Below are 19,170 nucleotides of genomic sequence, written 5' to 3'. Positions count from 1 at the left end.
TTCTTCAATAATTCCCATAGAGACGGTGCTTTCTGTGCAATATTTGGGATATACAGAGATAAACTGTTGAAGAGACCTAAACAAGGTTGGAGATACTTTTTATTTTAAGGTGTTGACATTGCATGAACATCCTCCAGCTTGCTGGGGTCAAGACGAGTATATTGACCCAAAAAAGTTGATTTGTTGTACATTGAACTCGCATTTGTGACTGTTAAATACCAGCCCTTCTTTGCATGCTGCTTGCATCAGGAGATGTAGATTGCTGTCATGCTCCTGTTTTGTTCGGCAATGTTGTCTGCTATGCATATGCAACCTGGTACTATACAAGTAGTATGATCCATATGCGCCTGAAAGAGATCTTGGCTAATTGATAGCCCAAAAGTAAGACTTTGGAAACAATACTGACCAAATGGGGTACGGAACAGAGTCAGCTTTTGAGACGTCTTAGCCAAGTGTACTGACCAATAACCATTCTTTGCACCTAGTTTTGAGAAAAATTTGGCTCTTGCAAATTTCGGGTTAAGCTCTTCCAGTGTGGGAATCTTGTATGGACAACACTTGAGCACTTTGTTCAACCTTCTTGGATCCAGACAGACTCTAAGTGATCTGTCTTTCTTGATGACACTCGTGATTGAGCTGCACCAATCCATGTATTCTTGTACCTTTCTGATGATTCCATTGGTTTCCATCTTGTCAAGTTCGACTTTCAACTTGAACTGAATGTGGATGCTGCATTTGCATGGTGGGTCGATTGAAGGTATGGCATTTTCTTTTAGATGTAAAGTTGCAGCTCCCTTGAAGCTGCCAATTCTATCAAAGCAATCTGGGTACTGTGCTGTTAGGTCGCTGATTGAAATGGTAGGCATATCTTCTGATACTGGTTTACCTTCTGGTACCTGGTTGATCCCATGAATCGTGACCAAGGTTAGATCTCGGCATGCCAGAAGACCGCAATTGCTAGCCCTTTTTTCTCTACGATACAGAACGTTTGCGACATCCAGGGTGACTCGTTATATTTACACACTTATCATGATAGTGGGCAAATTATTGGAGAGGATTCTGAGAGACAGGATTTATGATTATTTGGAAAAGCATGGTTTGATTAGAGACAGTCAGCATGGCTTTGTAAGGGGCAGGTCATGCCTCACAAGCCTTATTGAATTCTTTGAAGATGTGACAAAACACATTGATGAAGGAAGAGCAGTGGATGTGGTGTATATGGATTTTAGCAAGGCGTTTGATAGGGTTCCCCATGGTAGGCTCACTCAGAAAGTAAGGAGGCATGGGATTCAGGGAAAGTTGGCTGTCTGGATACAAAATTGGCTGGCCCATAGAAGTCAGAGGGTGGTAGTAGATGGAAAGTATTCAGCATGGAGCTCGGTGACCAGTGGTGTTCCACAAGGATCTGTTCTGGGACCTCTGCTCTTTGTGATTTTTATAAATGACTTGGATGAGGAAGTGGAAGGCTGGGTTAGCAAGTTTGCTGATGACACGAAGGTTGCTGGAGTTGTGGATAGTGTGGAAGGCTGTTGTAGGTTGCAATGCGGAATACAGGCTTAAAGACAGGGTTCTTGGTAGTGTGGAGGAACAGAGGGATCTTGGGGTCCATGTCCATAGATCGCTCAAACTTGCCACCCAAGTTGAAAGGGGTGTTAAGAAGGCGTATGGTGTGTTGGCTTTCATTAACAGGGGATTGAGTTTAAGAGCCGCGAGGTTATGCTGCAGCTCTATAAGGCCCTGGTTCGACCACACTTGGAATATTGTGTTCAATTCTGGTCGCCTCATTATAGGAAGGATGTGGAAGCTTTAGAGAGGGTACAGAGGAGTTTTACCAGGATGCTGCCTGGACTGGAGGGCATGTCTTATGAAGAAAGATTGAGGGAGCTAGGGCTTTTCTCATTGGAGCGAAGAAGGATGAGAGGTGACTTGATAGAGGGGTACAAGATGATGAGAGGCATAGATAGAGTGGATAGCCAGAGACTTTTTCCCAGGGTGGAAAGGGCTATCACCAGGGGGCATAATTTTAAGGTGATTGGAGGAAGGTTTCGGGGAGATGTCAGAGGTAGGTTCTTTACACAGAAAGTGGTGGGTGCGTGGAATGCGCTGCCAGCGGTGGTAGTAGAAGCAGATACATTAGGGGCATTTAAGCGACTCTTGGATAGGTACATGGAAGATAGTACAATGAAGGGTAGGTAGTTAGTTTGATCTTAGAGTAGGTTAAAGGTTCGGCACAACATCGTGGGCCGAAGGGCCTGTACTGTGCTGTACTGTTCTATGTTCTATGGATCGGTTTATGTCAAGAAATCCAAACTGCAGGCGACAAAGGAAATCTACAAGCTCTGTCTGAAGGGATCAAGAGGGCACTTGACCCTGCCATCACCAAAGTTGCTCCCCTGAAGTCAGCAGATGGTGAAGTACTCACCGACAGAAGTTAGCAGATGTTCCACTGGACTGAACACTACTGTGAGCTGCACTCCTGTGAGTCAGACGCGCATGGGATAACACCAAATTGTCCCTGAGGACCAAGCTGATGGTTTACCACGCCTGTGTCCTCAGCACCTTTCTCGATAGCTGTGAAACATGGGCGACTTACAGCTACCAGGAAAAGAAGCTCAATAATTTCCATCTTTACTGTCTGCACTTTGGAAGGAGTAACAGGAATGCAGAGTACTGGGCTAATGGAAAGATTCTTGGTAGTGTAGATGAGCAGAGAGATCTTGGTGTCCAAGTACATAAATCCCTGAAGGTTGCTAACCAGGTTAATAGGGCTGTTAAGAAGGCATATGGTGTGTTAGCTTTTATTAGTAGGGGGATCGAGTTTCGGAGCCACGAGGTCATGCTGCAGCTGTACAAAACTCTGGTGAGGCCGCACCTGGAGTATTGCGTGCAGTTCTGGTCACCGCATTATAGGAAGGATGTGGAAGCTTTGGAAAGGGTGCAGAGGAGATTTACTAGGATGTTGCCTGGTATGGAGGGAAGGTCTTACGAGGAAAGGCTGAGGGACTTGAGGTTTTTTTCGTTGGAGAGAAGGAGGAGGAGAGGTGACTTAATAGAGACATATAAGATAATCAGAGGGTTAGATAGGATGGATAGTGAGAGTCTTTTTCCTCAGATGGTGATGGCAAACACGAGGGGACATAGCTTTAAGTTGAGGGGTGATAGATATAGGACAGATGTTAGAGGTAGTTTCTTTACTCAGAGAGTAGTAGGGGCGTGGAACGCCCTGCCTGCAACAGTAGTAGACTCGCCAACTTTAAGGGCATTTAAGTGGTCATTGGATAGACATATGGATGAAAATGGAATAGTGTAGGTCAGATGGTTTCACAGGTCGGCACAACATCGAGGGCCGAAGGGCCTGTACTGCGCTGTAATGTTCTAAAAAAATGTTCTAAAAGGGTAGGTAGTTAGTTTGATCTTAGGGTAGGTTAAAGGTTCGGCACAACATCGTGGGCCGAAGGGCCTGTATTGTGCTGTACTGTTCTATGTTCTATGATGGATCTTAAGCATGGTATGACTCATCCGTTGTATGCAGATGATTTTACACCAGTTGGTTTCGCCATGGCCTTCCATTTGTTTGGATATATTTCTTGTAGAATCCGCAGAGGGATTATGTTTGTGCTCGTCCTGAATCTATTTTGGTGAATAATAATTGTTTGACAACTTTTTGTGGACAGATGATCAAGATCTTGGCAAAAATGTCAGACAGTGCAATGACATCTATGTGTTCTGTGATATAGACGGTATGGAAAGTGCACTCACCTTGCCTCAAGTCAGCTTGCTCTTCATTGCCACTGTCTGCTTTTTCCACTACCTCGTGTATGCTTTTCCGCCGAATTTGTTCTGGTCTTTATTGTTGCCTAAAGGTATTGTCACCTTGTAGTCCGCTGGAAGCTTTGCGCGACTGCTCGCAGCTCCTTTCGCCTTTACTCTGCTGCATTGTTTCTGCCAGTGATCCTTCATGCTGCGGCCTTGCAGAAATCAAAGATTGCTGGGCAACTCTTTGGCACGTGTAGAAGTCCACATCTCTTTCACGGCTACCCAGGCTTGGATACTCTCAACAGTGCGTTCACTGTCAAGGTTGTACATAGACCTTGTCGACTCTGTTAGCCCGTAATGATTGCTTCATATTTGTGTCCGTCCTTAAGCAGTTTGTCATTACAGCAACGTGTGGATTTGTCTAACTGGTCTTTCTGAAATGCATTGATCGGTGTGGATGCAATCACCAGCTTGGCGATTCTTTCTGCTAGCTCAGTGTCTGAAAAGTCGCAGTATGCACTCTTTTCCCTGCATCTACTAATAAAATGGTAAATAGACTCGTGGGGTTGCTGATGAAATGCATTAACTCTCGTCAATGGATGTGAAAATTAATTTGGACTCTTATCTGGTCTTCTAGAGTTGTTCATATTTTCTTTGGATCCCTTTGGTCCTCTTCTGCGAGCCCAGATGTTTTTAATCGATATAGGCCTTCCTTTCCAATCGCAATACAGATTTTGATAGCCTGCTTATCTGACTCAGATGGTCCCAGGTCAATGAACCAGAGCTCTGTTCTTTGTATGAACAGTCTGAGCTCTGTTAATAAAGCAGATGCTTTCCAGTTGATGTTCAGAAATTTTGCAGTCCTTTTTCTGGTTCTTCAAGGACTTTCTTGCTGCTTTCTATGTTTTAAAACGATGTCCCTGTTGGTTTGCTGCTCAGGGCCTGGATGCTGCTGTCACTGTAGATGCTACAAATCCTCAGCTTGCCACAGTTTGTCCTATTGCTGAAGCACTAGTTAAGATGGGTGGTTGTTGTCGCACACTTTTTCCTGACTTCGCCAATGAAGCTCGGTTCTGGCTGGGACGCACCAGAATTCTGACACAGTCTGTGATGGCAACACAAACGTTTCCAGACTCTTATTGTCGTTTTCACCATCAACTATCGCGACCCTTCTCTGCCTGATTTCAACAATGGCTCTGAATTTCCTTACTTGCGATTGATCCAGCTGCCTGTTTTTTTTCATTCATTTGACTCCCCAATGCCTCGCCACCATCTACAAGGCAGAAGTCAGGAGTGTGATGGAATACTCTCCACTTGCCTGGATGGGTGCAGCTCCAACAACACTCAAGAAGCTCAACATTATCCAGGACAAAGCAGCCCACTTGATTGGCACCCCATCTATAAACATTCACTCCCTCCACCACTGATGCACAGTGGCAGCAGCGTGTACCATCTACAAGATGCACTGCAGCAACTTACCAAGGCTGCTTCAGCAGCACCTTCCAAACCCACGATCTGTACCATCTAGAAGGACAAGGGCAGCAGATGCATGGGAACACCACCACATACAAGTTCCCCTCCAAGCCACACACCATCCTGCCTTGGAACTATATTGCCGTTCCTTCACTGTCGCTGGGTCAAAATCCTGGAACTCCCTTCCTAACAGCACTATTGGTGTACCTACACCCCAAGGACTGCAGCAGTTCAAGAAGGCAGCTCACCACCACCTTCTCAAGGGCAATTAGGGATGGGCAATAAATGCGGGCCTAGCCAGCGATGCCCACATCCACTGAACGAATAAAAAAACCCAGGACTACAAGATCTTTGTCAGGGCCATGTCTGCTCGCCTTGGCACCACGCTGGCTCACATGATCCACCCTGACCAGTCCTCCACGGTTCTGGGCCAGATAATCCATGACAACATCCATCTGGTCCGGGACCTGATCCACCATTCCAGAGGTCTGGTCTGTCGGTCGCCTTCCTTCCCTGAATTAGGAGAAGGTGTTCGGCAGGGTGGGTCATGAATATTTGTCAGGACAGTGCATGCATTCGGGATCGGGACACATTTCAACGCTTGGATCCGACTATATAGGTGTACTACAAAATCCAGTGCCCTAGGCGAGTGATGGCCTTGGCCTCCAATTCTTGCCAGTTTGCCAGAAAGGCTTCCTCGGCAGGGCTAAGGTAGACTCCCAGGTAGAGGAGGTGCGTGGTGCTCCAGGCAAAAGGCCTGAGCTCCTCCGGCAGGACGTCCATATGTTACTGACACACCAAGCAGAGGCCTGCTACCCGACCCGAACCCAACAGGACCCGACAACATGTGTCGTGTTCGGGTCGGGTTGGGCCCATCTTCAGGCTCTAGCTTTTGGGCTCGTGCCGGGTCGGGTCGGGTTGGGCTGGACACGCAGGGTCTGTGCTGTGTCGGTAAGTATTAAAAATAAAAAACTTACCTGAGCTGGGAGTCCGGGACGAAACTGAGTCTGTGCAGTAAGCGGGTGACGTCACTGTGACATCATCACGCATGCGCGGCAGCTTCGTGGAGGTTCCGAGTCGGGAGGTAAGTAAACGGATGGCCGGGTCGGGTCGAGTTGGGGCGGGCTCGGGTCAAATCGGGCTTGGGGCAAAAGCGGAGGGACTCGGGCCGGGTCGGGCTTGGGTCCACGGTGGTTCGGTCAGGTTTGGGTCAGGTTCGTTTTCCCAACCTAAAGTAGGCCTCTACCATTAAGAGTTGAGAACATTTCTCCCAGTTGATCCTGGCGGAGGACGTCATGGAGTACACCTGCTGACACTCATGTCCTCCGTAGGTCACTGGGATCCGTGACCATGAGGAGCACGTCATCAGTGTAAGCCAACGAGAACAACCTCCATGATCGGCCTGCGCAGAGTCAGACCTGTCAACCTCCTCCTTAAGAGGCACAGAAAAGGCTCGAGGCAGATGGCATATAACTGGTCAGACATGGGGCACCCCGACATACCCCTCTCCCGAAGTGAAGGGGCGCCATCAAAGACCTGTCAACCTTAATCAGATACTCTACGGCGGCATACAGAAGTCGGATCTGGGCATCAAAATGTGTCCCGCACCCTACTGCCTACAGAGTACTGATGAATATTCGTGATCCACCCCGATACTGGGAAAGGAAGGCGACCGTCAGACCAGCCCTATGGAAATGATGGATCAGGACTCGGACTAGATGAATGTTGTCATGGATTGTCCGGCCCAGTAGCGTGGAGGACTGGTCAAGATGGATCATGTGGGCCAGCACAATGCCAAGGTGAGCAGACAGGGCCCTGGCAAAGATCTTGTAGTCCGTGTTGAGGAAGGACACTGGGCACCAGTTTTTAAGGAGGCGGAGATCGCTCTTCAGGGGCAGCAGGACAATGACGGCCCTGAGCCAAGAGAGTTACATCTCCCAAGTCACCAGACTTTCCCCAAGGACCCGCACATAGTCCTCCCCCAGGAATCCCAGAATGCTCTGTGGAACTCCACAGTCAGCCCATCCAGCACAGGGGACTTGGCTCTCGAGAGCTGGTTAAGGGCACCAGTCAGCTCTGTCAAGCGAAGTGGAGCACCAAGCCATTTGGCGCCCTCTGGACTGACATTCGGCAGGTCCTTCCACAAAACTCTGTGAGCATCCTCATTGGATAGATCCGGAGAGAACAGGACACCACAATAGGCCAGGGCCTGGGCACCGATGACCTCCAGATCCAAGACGAGGGATCTGTTGGAGGCCAGCTGCCCCAGGATCTGCTTACGGACCCACTGCCTTTTTTCCAGCGAGTAGAAGAAGGGGGAGCCAGATTTTCCTTCTTCCTTCCCGACTCAAATTAAAAGCCATACCACTGCATGATTTCCCTCTTTCCATTACCCCACCTTCACCCACCAGTGCTCACCCACAATATAAAATGGGAATGACAGGATCGCCAGTAAGTGGAAGTGTTTCAATGTACTTCTGACAGTGATATCTCTATGGAGGAAAATACAATCCTTTATTTTCTGTGTATTAGTTTTTTTATGCAACATGACTTTTTTGCTAATTACAGATGTGGCTGCTGTGGCCTGTGGTCGGGAGTTCTTGGTTAATTCTTCTCAAATTCTGTTGGAAACACTGTTGCAGCTCTTGGCAGAAATGAAGGCAGGACTATGCACAAAGCTCAAAGTGTGAGTGTTGGAATAAGATTAGTTTTACTATTTTCCATAAATCCACCTTATCAGGAATTGACTTCCAAAGCAATAAAAATAAGATTATCCATCTTGGAAAGGTTTCTCTATTTATCAATTGTTAAGCCTCCTGCGAAAACCACTGATGCTGAGCTGTGATTTCCTGATCAATAGTCTGGAAAAGCTACAGAGTGCCACCTAGTGATGATGTTCTTGATGTTATATTTGGGTGACAGCAAGCCACATTGTCCCCTCAATTAATGAGCTTATTCAATTAATGACTTGGATTTGGGGGTGCTAGACTAGTGGAATGAGTGGACGCATGGCAGATAAAATTCAATGCAGAGAAGTGTGAGGTGATACATTTTAGTAGTAGCTAAATGGTACAAATTAAAAGGGGGTGCAAGAACAGAGAGACCTGGGGGTGGTTGTCTTGTGAAGAAAGGTTGAGCAGATTGGGCCTATACTCATTGGAGTTTTGAAGAATGAGAGGTGCTCTTGTTGAAACATATAAGATTCTGAGGGGGCTTGACAGGGAAGATGCTGAGAGGATGTTTCCCCTCATGCGAGAATCTAGAACTAGGGACAAAGTTTCAGAATTAGGGGTCTCCCATCTAAGATGGAAATGAGGAGGAATTTCTTCTCTCAGAGGGTCATTAATCTTTGGAATTCTCTTCCCCAGAGAGCAATGGAGGCTGGGTCATTGAATATATTCAAGGCTGAGCTGGACAGATTGTTGATCTACAAGGGAGTCAAGGATTATGGGGGCAAACCGGAAAGTGGATTCCAGGCCACATTCAGATCAGCCAAGATCTTATCTTACTCCTGCTTCTATTTGTCAAGATGTCTCTTAAACGTCGCTTTCGTATCTGCTTCCACCACCTCCCCTGGCAGCAAGTTCCAGGCACTCACCACCCTCTGTGTAAAAAACTTGCCTTGCACATCCCCTCTAAACTTTGCCCCTTGCACCTTAAATCTATGTCCCCTAGTAACTGACTCTTCCACCCTGGGAAAAAGCTTCTGACTATCCACTCTGTCCATGCCGCTCATAACTTTGTAAACCTCTATCATGTCGCCCCTCCACCTCCGTCGTTCCAGTGAAAACAATCCAAGTTTTTCCAACCTCTCCTCATAGCTAATACCCTCCAGACCAGGCAACATCCTGGTAAACCTCCTCTGTACCCTCTCCAAAGCCTCCACGTCCTTCTGGTAGTGTGGCGAACAGAATTGCACGCAATATTCTAAGTGTGGCCTAACTAAGGTTTTGTACAGCTGCAACATGACTTGCCAATTTTTATACTCTATGCCCCGACCGATGAAGGCAAGCATGCCGTATGCCTTCTTGACTACCTTATCCACCTGCGTTGCCAATATCAGTGACCTGTGGACCTGTACGCCCAGATCTCTCTTCCTGTCAATACTCCTAAGGGTTGTGCCATTTACTGTATACCTCCCACCTGCATTATCTTTGGCCTCCTTATCTCGAGAGACAATGGGTAAGCGCTTGGAGGTGGTGTGTGGAGCAGCGCCTGGAGTGGCTATAAAGGTCAATTCTAGAGTGACAGGCCCTTCCACAGGTGCTGCAGAAAAATTTGTTTGTCGGGGCTGTGACACAGTTGGCTCTCCCCTTGCGCCTCTGTCTTTTTTCCTGCCAACTGCTACGTCTCTTCGACTCGCCACACTTTAGCCCCGCTTTTATGGCTGCCCGCCAGCTCTGGCGAACGCTGGCAACTGACTCCCACGACTTGTGATCAATGTCACAGGACTTCATGCCGCGTTTGCAGATGTCTTTAAAGCGGAGACATGGACAGCCGGTGGGTCTGATACCAGTGGCGAGCTCGCTGTACAATGTGTCTTTGGGGATCCTGCCATCTTCCATGCGGCTCACATGGCCAAGCCATCTCAAGCGCCGCTGACTCAGTAGAGTGTATAAGCTGGGGATGTTGGCCGCCTCGAGGACTTCTGTGTTGGAGATTCTGCCATTTACTGTATACCTCCCACCTGCATTAGACCTTCCAAAATGCATTACCTCACATTTGTCCGGATTAAACTCCATCTGCCATTTCTCCGCCCAAATCTCCAACCGATCTATATCCTGCTGTATCCTCTGACAATCCTCATCATTATCCGCAACTCCACCAACCTTTGTGTCGTCCGCAAACTTACTAATCAGACCAGCTACATTTTCCTCCAAATCATTTATATATACTACAAAGAGCAAAGGTCCCAGCACTGATCCCTGCGGAACACCACTAGTCACATTCCTCCATTCAGAAAAACACTCATCCACTGATACCCTCTGTCTTCTATGACTGAGCCAGTTCTGTATCCATCTTGCCAGCTCACCTCTGATCCCGTGTGACTTCACCTTTTGTACCAGTCTGCCATGTGGGACCTTGTCAAAGGCTTTATTGAAGTCCATATAGATAACATCCACTGCCCTTCCTTCATCAATCATCTTCGTCACTTCCTCAAAAAACTCAATCAAATTAGTAAGACACGACCTCCTCTTCACAAAACCATGCTGCCTCTCGAAGCATTGGGATTTTCCTTAATCCTGCTTGCCAATGACTTTTCATGACCCCTTTTAGCCCTCCTAACTCCTTGCTTAAGTTCCTTCCTACTGTCTTTATATTCCTCAAGTGCTTCGTCTGTTCCTAGCCTTCCAGCCCTTACAAATGCTTCCTTATTTCTTACTTTCTTATTTTCCTGCCCCCGCCCCCACCAACGCTCAGCATCAGAGGGCTGGGAAAATTCGGCCCATTGAGTCCAACTCTGGGCACCACAATTTAATAAGGGCAAGAAGTCTTTGGGAAGGGTACAGAAGAGATTTACTAGAATGGTTCCAGGGATGAGAATTACAGTTCCATAGATAGATTGGGGTTATTCTCCATCGAGGCAGAGAAAGCTAAGAAGAGATTTGATAGAGGGGGTTTATAATCATGAAGGGTTTCGATAGAGGAAATAAAGCGGAACTGTTTCCAATGGTTGAAGGGTCGATAACCAGAGGACACAGATTTAAGGTGATTGACAAAAGAACCAGATGAGGAAACACTTTCTTTTGCAACCAGCATTTAGGATTTGGAATGCATTGCCTCATAGGGTGGTGGATACAGATTCAATAGTAGCCTTCAAAAGGGAATGTGATAAATATTTGAAGGATAAAGAAAATTGCAGGGATATGGGAAAAGAGCAGGGGAAAAGCGACTAACTGGATTTCTCTTCTAAAGAAAGGGCCAGTGTAGACTCAGTGGGCCGAATCGTCTCCTTCTGTGCTGTACTAATCTATGATTCACAGAATGATCACTGTAGAATATTTTTTCTGCATCTCCAGCGCATCGTTACATTCCAACCAATAGCGCCTAGGACCTAGACTCCAGGCACTATGACAGCTTACCCATCGCCCCTATCCTCACTGACTGCACTTGGGCCTGGTCCATGGTGCTTGTCCTTGATTTTCATCCTTGTATTTAAATATATTCATGCCCTCACCCTCCCGAGCTCTGTAACCTCCTCCGGTCCTACGATCCCACCTCTCCCAAACTGTTTGTCCTTTGATTCTAGCCTCCTGTGTATCCCCTCCTGCTTCATCTCACCTTTGGCGCCCTTGCCTTTAGCCACCTATATGGAATTCCTTCCCTGAATTCTGTTCCCTCTCCACCTCCCTATCTTCCTTGAAGACCCTTCTTATGACCCAGCTCTTTCACTCAGCTTTTGGTCACCCTCCTAATAAAATCTTCTTTGGCTGGTGACCATTCTTTTGATTAGAAATTGGAACATTTTTCTATATTAATAGCACTATACAAATGCATGTTATTATTCCGTTCTTATGTGTAGCACTTAACTGCTTTAAATATCGTTGTGTACCTTCGTTCTGCCCCCTTAAATATTTTGTCCAACTCATTCTGTAATTTCTGAGATACCTTCTCCAATTCCACTGCCTGTTCTAACTGCAAATTTGACCATTTTGCATTTAGTTTCTAAATCCAGGCCATTTATGTAAATTCAAAACAGGAATGGTTTCAGCGCTGAACACAGATATCTCACTCAGTACCTAAACTTTCTGATGAATCCTCATGGTTTTTTACTCTTCAACTAGTTTCTTATCCATTTCTCGAGTTTACCGTAGATTCACACTGTTTAGTTTAGTTTAGAGATACAGCACTGAAACAGGCCCTTCGGCCCACCGAGTCTGTGCCGACCATCAACCACCCATTTATACTATGTTTTTTATGTTATGTTTTTTTCAGGTTGTTTTTCTTCAGGTTTGCACTTGCTGATGTTCAATATTCAGTATATTCACACCTAATCTGTACTAATGCTTTGTCTTTCAACACACCATTAACATATTGTTTGCCTTTGCTCCGTGACCTTTTGGTAAGCTATGTGGCCTGGTCCAATCTGCACCTTCTCCTTTGTTATCTCTTGCCCAACCCCCACCTCACTTGTTTATAATCTGTGACTTTTCTAATATTTGTCAGTTCCGAAGAACGGTCACTGACCCGAAACGTTAACTCTGCTTCTCTTTCCACAGATGCTGCCAGACCTGCTGAGTGAATCCAGCATTTCTTGTTTTTGTGACCCATTTATACTAATCCTACACAAATCCCATATTCCTACCACATCCCCACCTGTCTCTATATTTCCCTACCACCTACCTATACTAGGGGCAATTTATAATGGCCAATTTACCTACCAACCTGCAATTCTTTTGGCTTGTGGGAGGAAACCGGAGCACCCGGAGTAAACCCACGCAGACACAGGGAGAACTTGCAAACTCCACACAGGCAGTACCCAGAATTGAACCCGGGTCGCTGGAGCTGTGAGGCTGCGGTGCTAACCACTGCGCCACTGTGCAGGGACTCAACATCACAGCACTTCCTACTACTTGGATTGTCATTTCCTCAAAAGAAAGGTTTCAGAGGTTGGCTAGGCAGAATCTTCCCCTTCTGAATCCATGCGAACTGCTATTAACTAGGTTTTTTATTATTCACTCATGTGGGCATTGCTGGCAAGGCCTGCATTTATTTCCCATCCCTAAGGTGATGGTGAGCCACCTTACTGAACTGCTGCATTCTGTGTGGCACAGATACACCTACGTGCTGTTAGGTAGAGTATTCCAAGATTTTGACCCAGCAACAGTGAAGGAACAGCGATATATTTCCAAGTCAAGACAGTGCATGACTTGGAGGGGAACTTGGATGTGATGGTGTTCCCATGCGCCTGCTGCCTTGTTCTTACAGGTAGTAGAGGTTACAGGCTTGAAAGGTGGTGTTGAAGGAGCCTTGGCAGGTTGCTGCAGTATATACTGTAGCCACAGTGCACCGGTGGTGGAGGGAATGGATGTTTAAGGTGGTGGATGGGGTGCCAATCAAGTGGGTTGCTTTGTCTTGGAAGGCATCGAGCTTCTTGAATGTTGTTGGAGCTGCACTCATCCAGGCAAGTAAAAGGTATTTCACTGCACTCCTAACTTCTGATTTATAGATGATAGAAAGACTGTAGGGAGTCAGGAAGTGAGTTACTCGCCAGAGAATTCCCAGCCTCTGACCTGCTCTTGCAGTCAGTAGTCATATAGCTAGTTCAGTTAAGTTTCTGGTCAATGGTGTCCCCCAGGATGTTGATGGTGGGAGATGATCTTTGTCTGGCACTTGTATGGCACAAATGTTACTTGCCATTTATCAGCCCAGCCTGATGTTGTCCAGGTCCTGCTGCATGCATACACAGACTGCTTCAGTATCTGAGGAGTCGTGAATGATTCCTGGGATGAGGGGATTGTCCTATGTGTAGAGATTAAATAGACTAGGCCTATATTCCCTCGAATCTAGAAGAACGAGAGGTGATATCATTGAAACATACAGAATTCTTAGGGGCTTGATAGGTTAGATACTGGGATTATGTTTCCTCTGGCTGGTGAGTCAAGAACTAGGAGTCAGTCTCGGAATAAGGGGTCAGCCATTTAGGACTGAGATGAGGGGAGATTTCTTCACTCAGAGTCATAGAGTGTTGTGGATCTTTGAAATTCTCTACCTCAGAGGGCTGTGGATGCTAAGTCATTGAGTATATTCAAGGCAGACAGACAGGACATGAAGGGAATTAAGGGATATGGGAATAGTGCAGGAAAGTGGAGTTGAGGTAGTAGATCAGCGATAACCATATTGAATGGTGGAGCAGGCTCAAAGGGCCAAATGGCCTACTCCTGCTCCTATTCCTTATGTTCTTAGTCGTTATGTTCTTATAAATGGAACTGAACACTGTGCAAACATCAATGAATATCCCCACTTCTGACCTTATGATGGACAGAAGGTCAGTGATGAAGCAGCTGAAGATGATTGGGCATAGGATACTGCTTTGAGGAACTCCTGCAGCGATGTCCTGGGGCTGAGATGATGGTCTCCAGCAACCATAACTGTCTTCATTTTTGCTATGTAGCACTCCAGCCAGTGGAGAATATTCCCACTGATTCCCATTTCCTCCAATGTTACCAGAGCTGCTTGATGTCAAAGGGCAGTGACTCTCACTTCACTTCTGAGCTCTTTTGTTCATGTTTGGACCAAGGCCATAATGAGTTCTGGAGCTGATTGGCCTTGACGGAACCAAAACTGAGCATTGGTGAGCAAGTGCTGTTTGGGGGGTTGGTTGTAGGGAGGTGTGTGGCTGTCTCTGTGCATGTGTCTTCTCTAATAGAAAGATCTACCATTCATTGTGCAGATTGTGTGTGACAAGGTGTGGCCTCCTGAGGTCCCCAGCATCACAGATGCCAGTCTTCAGCCAACTTGATTCACTCCACGTGATATCAACCAACGACTGAAGGCACTGGATACTGCAAAGGCTATGGGCCCTGACAATATTCCGGCAATAGAACTGAAGACCTGTGCTCCAGAACTTGCCGCGCCCCTAGCCAAGATGTTCCAGTACAGCTACAACACTGGCATCTACCCGACAATGTGGAAACTTGCCCAGGTATGTCCTGTCCACAAAATGCAGGACAAATCCAACCCGGCCAGTTACTGCCCCATTAGTCTACTCTCAATTATCAGCAAAGTGATGGAAGGGGTCATCGACAATGCTATCAAGTGACACTGAAACAGCAACAACCTGCTCAGTGATGCTCAGTTTGGGTTCCGCCCTGGTCCTAACATGAACATAAGAGCTGAACTCCAGAGGTGAGGTGAGACTGATTGCCCTTGACATCAAGGCAGCATTAGTCCGAGTGTGGCATCAGGGTGCCCTAGCCAAATTGAAATCAATGGGAATCGGGGAAAACTCGCCACTGGTTGGAGTCATACTTACCACAAACGAAGATGGTTGTGGTTGTTGGAGGCCAATCATCTCAGCCGCAGGATATCGCTGCAGGAGTTCCTCATGGTAGTGTCCTAGGCCCAACCATCTTCAGCTGCTTCATCAATGACCTTGCCTCCATCGTAAGGTCAGAAGTGGGGATGCTCGCTGATGATTGTACGATGTTCAGTACCATTTGCGACTCCTCAGATACTGAAGCTGTTCATATCCATATGCAGTGAGACCTGGACAACATTCAGGCTTGTGCTGATAAGTGGCAAGTAACATTTGTACCACACAAGTGCCAGGCAATGACCATCTCAAACGAGAGAGAATTTACATCTCCTCTTGACATTCAATGACATTACCATCGCTGAACCCACTATCAACATCATGGGAGTTACCATTGACCAGAAACTGAACTGGACCAGCCACATAAATGCTGTGGCCACAAGAGCACGTCAGAGGCTGGGAATTCTGCAGTGAGTAACTCACCTCCTGACCCCCCAAAGCCTGTCCACCATCTATAAGGCACAAGTAGGGAGTGTGATGGAATACTCTCCATTTATTGGATGGGTGCAGCCCCAACAACACTCAAGAAGCTCAACACCATCCAGGACAAAGCAGCCCACTTGATTAGCACCCCATCCACCACCTTAAACATTCATTCCCTCCACCACCGACGCACAGTGGCAGCAGCGTGTACATATAAGATGCACTGCAGCAACTCACCTTGCTTCCTTCGACAGCACCTTCCTAATCCGTGATCTCTTCCACCAAGAACAAGGGCAGCAAGCATGTGGGAGCACCACCACCTGTAAGTTCTCCTCCAAGCCACACACCTTCCTGACTTGGAACTATATCGCCATTCCTTCACTATCGCTGGGTTAAAATCCTGGAACTCCCTTCCTAACAGCACTGTGAGCGTACCCATACCAGATGGACTGCAGTGGTTTATGAAGGCAGCTCACCATCACCACCAACTCAAGGGCAATTAGGGATGGGCAATAAATGCTGGCCTTGCCAATAATGCCCACATCCTACAAAATGAATTAAAAAAAGGATACATAGATTCCTTCATGTAAATACAGCTTTGCTGGAAGTTGCTAGAGGATCACGTAAAAGGGTAGTTTGTGGATGACAGGACGTAGCCTTTGTTACAAAGAATAATGTTCCTTGTCAGAGTTCCAAGAACAGCAATTGAGGAGCTGCTTTTAGGAGTCTAAAGGAACTTGATAATGTCGACCATAATGAGCTGCTTCACTTTGTCCAGAATAGTTGAACCTGAGGACATGGCCTATGCTTAAAAGGGGATAACTTCATAACTAATTTGCTGAAACATTATTTCAATGAGCAAATGAAATCTTTGGAACCAGCTCCCTAGGGAGATGGTGGAAGCAGATGGTGTTGATTCATACAAAAACATATCAAATAGATTTGATTCAAAATTATATTTTGGGGTACAGCGTATGAGTAATATGACACATGACGTGGTGAGTGTAGCGAGTGAAGCACTTGAGGAATATAAAGACAGTAGGAAGGAACTTAAGCAAGGAGTTAGGAAGGCTAAAAGGGGCCATGAAAAGTCATTGGCAAACAGGATTAAGGAAAATCCCAAGGCTTTTTATACATATATAAAGAGCAAGAGGGTAACCAGGGAAAGGGTTGGCCCACTCAAGGACAGAGATGAGAATCTATGCGTGGAGCCAGAGGAAATGGGCAAGGTGCTAAATGAGTACTTTGCATCCGTATTCACCAAGGAGAAGGACTTGGTGGATGATGAGCCTAGGGAAGGAAATGCAGATAGTCTCAGTCATCTCATCATCAAAAAGGAGGAGGTGTTGGGTGTCTGGCAAAGCATTAAGGTAGATAAGTCCCCAGGGCTTGATGGGATCTACCCTAGAATACTGAGGGAGGCAAGGGAAGAAATTGCTGGGGCCTTGACAGAAATCTTTGCATCCTCATTGGCTACAGGTGAGGTCCCAGAGGACTGCAAAATAGCTAATGTTGTTCCTTTGTTTAAGAAGGGTAGCAAGGATAATCCAGGAAATTATAGGCCGGTGAGCCTTACGTCAATGGTAGGGAAACTATTAGAGAGGATTCTTCGGGACAGGATTTACTCCCATTTGGAAACAAACAAACATATTAGCGAGAGACAGCATGGTTTTGTGAAGGGGAGGTCGTGTCTTACTAATTTGTTTGAGTTTTTTGAGGAAGTGACGAAGATGAGGGAAGGGCGGTGGATGTTGTCTATATGGACTTTTGTAAAGCCTATGACAAGGTCCCGCATGGCAGACTGGTGCAAAAAGTGAAGTCACACGGGATCAGAGGTGAGCTGGCAAGATGCATACAGACCTGGCTCAGTCACAGAAGACAGAGGGTAACAGTGGATGGGTGTTTTTCTAAATGGAGGGATGTGACTAGTGGTGTTCCGCAGGGATCAGTGCTGGGACCTTTGCTGTTTGTAGTATATATAAATGATTTGGAGGAAAATGTAGCTGGTTTGATTAGTAAGTTTGCGGACGACACAAAGGTTGGTGGAGTTGCGGATAATGATGAGGATTGTCAGAGGATACAGCAGGATATAGATCGGTTGGAGACTTGGGCTGAGAAATGGCAGATGGAGTTAAATCCGGACAAATGTGAGGTAATGCATTTTGGAAGGTCTAATGCAGGTGGGAAGTATACAGTAAATGGCAGAACCCTTAGGAGTATTGACAGGCGTACTGGTCCACAGGTCACTGAAAGTGGCGACGCAGGTGGATAAGGTAGTCAGGAAGGCATACGGCATGCTTGCCTTCGTCGGTCAGGGCACAGAGTATAAAAATTGGCAAGTCATGTTGCAGCTGTACAGAACCTTAGTTAGGCCACACTTAGAATATTGCGTGCAATTCTGGTCGCCACACTACCAGAAGGACGTGGAGGCTTTGGAGAGGGTACAGAGGAGGTTTACCAGGATGTTGCCTGGTCTGGAGGGCATTAGCTATGAGGAGAGGTTGGAAAAACTCGGATTGTTTTCACTGGAACGACGGAGGTGGAGGGGCGACATGATAGAGGTTTACAAAGTTATGAGCGGCATGGACAGAGTGGATAGTCAGAAGCTTTTTCCCAGGATGGAAGAGTCAGTTACTAGGGGACATAGGTTTAAGGTGCGAGGGGCAAAGTTTAGAGGGGATGTGCGAGGCAAGTTTTTTACACAGAGGGTGGTGAGTGCCTGGAACTTGCTGCCAGGGGAGGTGGTGGAAGCAGATACGATAGCGATGTTTAAGAGACATCTTGACAAATATATGAATAGGAAGGGAATAGAGGGATATGGGCTCTGGAAGTGCAGAAGGTGTTAGTTTAGGCAGGCATCAAGATCGGCGCAGGCTAGGAGGGTCGAATGGCCTGTTCCTGTGCTGTACTGTTCTTTGTTCTTTGTGCCTTTGTTTGGAAGAAATAGGTGACTGTGCTCCTTTAGTTCCACTGTGAGATGTTTTTTCGCCTCATGTCTGTTGTTGATTAATCTGTAGAAATTCATTGCTCTAATTAATTAACAACTCCATTATTGGTGTATTGTATAACTACCAGGATGGTAGAAGATGAACTAGATGTTTCCTTTTCTTTAAATCTATAAATTCCGTGATCTTGAGTGCTGCAATGAGATACTTGCTTCTGCTAGGGTTCTCAATGACAGCAGCATAAGATCTTAAAATGCTTTTTTACTGCCTTGACAGATCAGGAGGGAACATAGGAAATAGGAGCAGGAGTAGTCCATCCAGCCCTTGAAGCTTAGTCTGCCATTCAACTAGATCATGGTGGTTCTTATACCTCGCCGTTTTCCCGCACTATCCCCATATCCCTTGATCGCAAGAACACAAGAAATAGGAACAGAAGTAGACCATATGGTCCATTGAACCTGCTCTGCCTTCAATACGATCATGGCTGAACTTGGGTTTCAATACCATTTTCCCACCCACTTGCTATATCCCTTGATT

The 19,170-nt window shown here is 46.6% G+C and overlaps 1 protein-coding gene across 5 annotated transcripts in view; it reads left to right on the top strand.

Annotated features, from left to right (window-relative positions):
- Positions 1 to 19,170, top strand: part of hsf2bp (heat shock transcription factor 2 binding protein) — a 245,369-nt gene that overhangs the window by 138,582 nt on the left and 87,617 nt on the right. For all 5 annotated transcript variants that reach the window (XM_068040083.1, XM_068040085.1, XM_068040086.1 and 2 more), the window contains one exon: positions 7,798 to 7,915. In XM_068040083.1, the coding sequence (XP_067896184.1) occupies positions 7,798 to 7,915 (118 nt within the window). The remainder of the gene's footprint in view (positions 1 to 7,797; positions 7,916 to 19,170) is intronic.

Source organism: Heterodontus francisci, chromosome 10 (genome assembly GCF_036365525.1).
Source record: "Heterodontus francisci isolate sHetFra1 chromosome 10, sHetFra1.hap1, whole genome shotgun sequence".
Lineage (NCBI taxonomy): Eukaryota > Metazoa > Chordata > Chondrichthyes > Heterodontiformes > Heterodontidae > Heterodontus > Heterodontus francisci.
The sequence above is the reverse complement of the archived record's forward strand: the minus strand, read 5'-3'. Positions and strand labels throughout refer to the sequence as shown.